We start from the raw sequence: 5,514 nt of genomic DNA on the forward strand, positions 1-5,514 counted from the left end.
AAAGCTGACATAAAACGAGGTTGTTGAAATATCTGTATAGTACGGGTTTTTTTTTTTTTTTTTGTTACGGTTTAAAAACTGATCCTACTTGGAGCATACTTTTGTGTATCGAATAAGTTGGGAGAGGTACACACCATATGCATGTGAAAGTTGGATATTACTTCATAAGTAAGAAAAATTAAAAATGCAAAAAATGTTGAAATCATGATGTTTGTCACACAAATTAAACTTTATTTGGTCCTTATTATCGTCAATAATGGTGTCTTTAATTTAAGTTCATTCGGACATCTCGAATGGATATATGAATGAAAGTAGCCATTGTAAATTGACTATACATTGAAATGTCTCACAAATGTGTTTTCTTCTCATGCACGAGTTTCTGTATAAGTCCAGTCTATACTTCATAGAATATAAAAACAGATCAACTCAAAAAGCTTACAAACATTGATCAAGCTAAAAAATCACTTTGAAACAAATTAGATGTAGAGCAAATAAAGTCCTCAAAAACATCAGAGGTGGGTTAGATGGCATGATGGATTAAGCAAACCTTTCCACAGCAACTCTTCTGGTCATGATACATAGATCATTTCGTATGCAAAACAATTACTTACACGTTGAAGATAAAAGTAAAACTTAGATCGACCTAAAAAGCATTGTGTTTACTTTGAGTTTTGAGAAATGTTGACTTAAAACGAGTCTATTGATATCCCTGTTTCATCTTCTTATTTTTCAATAGATTTCATTCAATAAAATGGTTCAAACATGTTCTTGTACATCGAATCGCCTGAGAGACATAAACTCCATATACACTCGATATGAATGTATGTTAATACTGATTCATAAATAGGAGTCGGCGAGAGAAAAATCTTGTTATCGCCTTTATATAAATATTTGTTTTTGATTTGCTATTAAAAATGCATGGATTCACAATTTAAGAATGGATTTAGAAGCATTATAATTTCAGAGCATATTCTTTCTGAAGCAACAGAACATTTATTGGATTTTATATAAATCAGTTGGTCAATAAATGTACTATAAGTTGCTGCAACATATGGTATCTTTGCCTTGTAAATTAAATTAATTTAATTAATTAATTTATTAATTAAAGCAGGAAAATGCCGTAGTGTACGTAATTTTAATACTTTTGTAAGTTTACGATTCTGCCATGTGCAATTAAAGCTCGACAATAAATTTATTCAAATTTCGATAACAGCAGAAATTACTATTATAAGATATTTTTCATAAAAATTTAAAACAAAATTTTAATTTTCTCAGTAAAATATCAGTGCATCATGATATAAAGTGTTGCTTAAACATCATTTGTGTTCCTTAGCTCTCCTGCCGAATGACTAAGCTTGTTTTTTGTTAAAAGCAGAATACCATGTAGAAGAAATATCCACTGTCCCTCTATCTCTTTAAGGGAAAGTAAGATTATTGTTGATTTCAGTGTTTAGTAAGTTTTGTTTGCAGTAAATGCTAAACATTCCTTGGTGGATTATGCTACATTACATGTATAAACCAGTCAAGAAATCCTTTTATAAGAAATATTCTTCTTTAGTACATTTGTGCAATACTGTGACCGCTACCTCATAGATAAAAAAAAAGATTATCTGTTGCAAACATCTTTGGACAGCTTTCTGTTATTGATAATTTAAAGGGACAGAAAAGATAATTTTATTCGGTTTTATATCGGGAGATATGAAAATATTACATTTCAGAAAATAGGCGATTAGTTGAAGCATTTAGTTGAGGTTAAATAATTTTGGGACTATAGTTGTTCATAGAAATTAATATTAATGATTTTTATAATGATTTATTAATGGCTTTGCTAAATACTTGTATTTATTTTGATTTTATTCCAGATTTGGGGTTGAGATAAAAATTTTGCTTCAATTCTTTTAAAAGAAATTTAAAAACAGTTTTCGTAAGATATTTCCATATTTTATCAGCTTGAATTAGTTTATGAAAAGAAAAAAACCTCCAGGAGTTAATATGCTGAATAGCACTAAAACTAATTTGCATAAAGGAATGAAATAAATAAATATAATTTTCGATTTCAATAAAAACATTTATTTAAAATAACCATAGTTTGCATTTGGAGTAAACGAGATAGGTCTAAAATGAATGCTATCAACAGGAATTTAGATTTTTAAAAATATCATTATAATCATAAAAACATAAAAATTATAAAAATAATGTTATTATTGTAAGAATACTTCATATTTGTATCTAACCCCACATTGATTAACAAAATGTCACTTTTGTACTATACTTTAAATTTAGATCTGATAATACACCCTTTTTCTTCACCCTTTAACATTTGAAAAAGCCCACAGTGGCAATCGATGCCTTGTTTAAGAAAGTTTAAATTCTGAATTAAATTTCAACGTCGTGTGTGAACAAAAATTGTCATTCACAGTCCCTTCAATCATTTAATGAAGAAAATACAAGAGTCGGGATACGGAGAGCATTTAACCAATCATAAAGCCACATTGAGTAAATAGTGATTTTTTTAAACAGATAACACACGCTAATCGTTTCTAATGGGCGGGTACTTTCTGGTACATAATCATAACTTTTACAAATAAGACCGGGAGCAGACGACAGTTTTCAGAAGACTCGTGTCAGCGAGGGATCATTTACAGTAGTTCAAGTCAGAAACATTTTAAAAGGGGAAGATCTGCAGCTTAAACAACATCTAAATAAGGTGCTTTCTAGACACTGAAGAGAAAATACAGAGCCTAAAGGGAACCTCATAACTACATTTACTGAAAGAGTCTTCAAAATGAGTTCTGATGAGGAGAAGGGTGATTCCCATAGCTTTATGAGAGCGTCCGACAGGTACCCCCGAACACCAAAATGTGCCAGATGTAGGAACCACGGCGTGGTGTCTGCACTGAAAGGCCACAAGAGGTACTGTCGGTGGAGAGACTGTGTATGTGCAAAATGTACTCTCATAGCTGAAAGACAGAGGGTGATGGCAGCTCAAGTTGCTTTAAGAAGACAGCAAGCCCAGGAGGAAAATGAAGCCAGAGAATTGGGGATGCTGTATGGGCCCAGTGGACTGCTTCACCTTAATCCTGAGACAATGAATATGTTTCCAGACGCCAAGAAAATTATCGAAAAAAATAAAGACGAAGATGAGCCAGGTAATATTTATACCTAATAAATTTTATTATAACTTACAAGAGAACAATATATGGTTATTTATTTTATTTCCATCTATTTAAATGCATTAAAATTTATAAATTGTTAAACAATAAAATTACAGAAAATCCTTTTATTAAAATTTTACAAAATAGAAATAAGAATTATAAAATATTATTTCAGAAATTTTTCAAATAATGCAATCAAGTTTAAGAAGTAAAGATAATTAAAAAGAAGAAAAATCTCTCATAAATTTTTTATTTTCACAATCTGTTGTTTTATATCGATGCATTTTTTTCTTAAAATTAACTAATGTTACATATAATAAAAAAAATAAATTACCTTATATAAAATATATAATAAAATACAAATTTTACTTTTTAGAAATATATTTTACATTGAATTTAACTTTGTAAAATTAAAACATGTAAATATACATGTATATATTTTTTACTGAATTTCTTAATTTTTATCGAATGATTAACAGAACATTGAAAATATATCATATGATATTTCTGAATGTTTACATTTCCTTTCTTTAATTTTAGCTGCTAAAAGACAAAAATTAGATTCCTTGAGAAATGAATCTCCTGTCTCCCGCTGTTCTTCTGAAGATGTTAATGAACGGACACACTCCCCCGTAGAATCAACAGGGTCCCCTGCCCCATCACCCAAAATCCCAGACTCCCCCACACCCAACGAGGACAAATCAGAATCCTTTTCAAAGTCTCCCTACGAAGAGGGATTTCTTCCTGGTGGTTCCAAGAGGAACCCTTTAGATATGCTACAAAGAATTTTCCCACACATGAAACGAAGTGTTCTACAGTTGATTCTACAAGGATGCAACGGTGACGTAGTACAAACAATAGAACAGGTCTTAAGTAACCATGGAACTGACCAATCAGCAACGTCTTCTTCCTCCTCCTCATCTAGTTCATTCTTGCCTCATCCAGGCTTAGTTTCCACCATGACAAATTCATCCTTTAGATCTGCATTTTCTCCGATCTCCACCCTTGCCAATGCACATACGTTAAATTCGATGAGGTACGCTTGGGGTGGGATGGGAGGAAGAGGACTTCTTGCAATGCCCTACCCTCCCGTCTTACCTGGGTTAACACTGGGTGCTGCCTATTCCAATTATAGTGGTTTAAATTCCTCCTCTAATGGATCCAAGCCTCTTCATTATGCCATGTGTCCTTGTTGCACAACAAAACCATTCTCATCGTCAAACTCTGAGAAATCAAGCTGCATTGCAGAATAAAGAAAGACTTCAAGCGTATCCGTGCTATTGTAAATGCATTTGATGTATAAATAACTTTACTCTTTGATGCATCAGATATGAGAAAGTGATGTAAAAAATATTTTGTTGGAATTGTTGTTAATTTTTGTCCTTTGTATTTTTTGTCTGTGAAAGATACAACTTTTAAATTTAATTTGTATGACAATGTACATATTATAAAATAGATTGTTAAATTATTTTTTTGCTTCACCTTATAATATGCTTAATGTCACAATTTATCAAGCCAATAAAAATGAAAACCTATACATTATGTTATGTTTTTAATTATGGTGGTTAGAAATTTAAAAGTTATTAATTCGAGTTCTGAAGAAACTGATATTTTGGAAAATGACATTGCATTAAATCATGTAAAAGGAAACATGAAGTTTACAGTTGCACTTTTCCGCCATAATTCATGTTTAACAATATTCTGATCTCATAATCTAATTCAACAGTATATTACGATATATTATATTTCCTCCGCGATAATTGGTGTTAACTAAAATTACTCCGCGGTAAGATATACTACTCCTAAGCCGTCCTCTCTTTTTTGTCTCGTTATCTTAAATTTCATCTTGAGTAATAGGCGCGGTAAAAGTAATTCATAGTGGTATTAAATGTTGCAAAATATTCTTTGCCATTTTAATTTTTTCATAACAACTTGATCAAAATGTTAAGATTTGTCCTTGGTGATATACTGTTAAGATGACAATGCAGATTTTTAAAAGAATTTTACAGGGTAGTGTTAGTAAGGTTATTCATTTAAATTTGACCTACGTAATGACAATTTCTTATCAAATTATAATGTAAAAATCATCGCTAAAATTTCAAAAGTTTCCAAAAATAATCGTCGTTTTTCTCATGGGTAAGGTGGTATTTACTCTTCTGTGCTGTAGGATGTTCCCATCAAATAGATACAAGCGACACATTAAAAATAATTAGAATTTATTCACGGGGAAAATGTATAAAAAAAACGAGTAAAATGTTTCTTTTAAGTGTCAAAGATGTCAACATGGTGTTTGCTTTAGTAATCATAGCTTCGTTTATTGGAAAACTAGATAAACACATAGGAGATTCATTTTACGATT

At 30.9% G+C, this 5,514-nt stretch overlaps 1 protein-coding gene across 1 annotated transcript; it reads left to right on the forward strand.

Moving 5' to 3' along the window:
* The first annotated feature begins 2,601 nt into the window (after nt 1-2,601).
* Nucleotides 2,602-4,605, forward strand: LOC134244568 (doublesex- and mab-3-related transcription factor A2-like). The gene is made up of 2 exons (XM_062726823.1): nt 2,602-3,149; nt 3,696-4,605. The coding sequence occupies exons 1-2, from the start codon at nt 2,786-2,788 to the stop codon at nt 4,406-4,408; spliced, it is 1,077 nt and encodes a 358-aa protein (XP_062582807.1). The 5' UTR covers nt 2,602-2,785; the 3' UTR covers nt 4,409-4,605.
* Nucleotides 4,606-5,514: the final 909 nt, after the last annotated feature.

This window comes from Saccostrea cucullata, unplaced genomic scaffold (genome assembly GCF_032062105.1).
Source record: "Saccostrea cucullata isolate Sc308-1 unplaced genomic scaffold, CSIRO_AGI_Scuc_v1 ctg33, whole genome shotgun sequence".
NCBI lineage: Eukaryota > Metazoa > Mollusca > Bivalvia > Ostreida > Ostreidae > Saccostrea > Saccostrea cuccullata.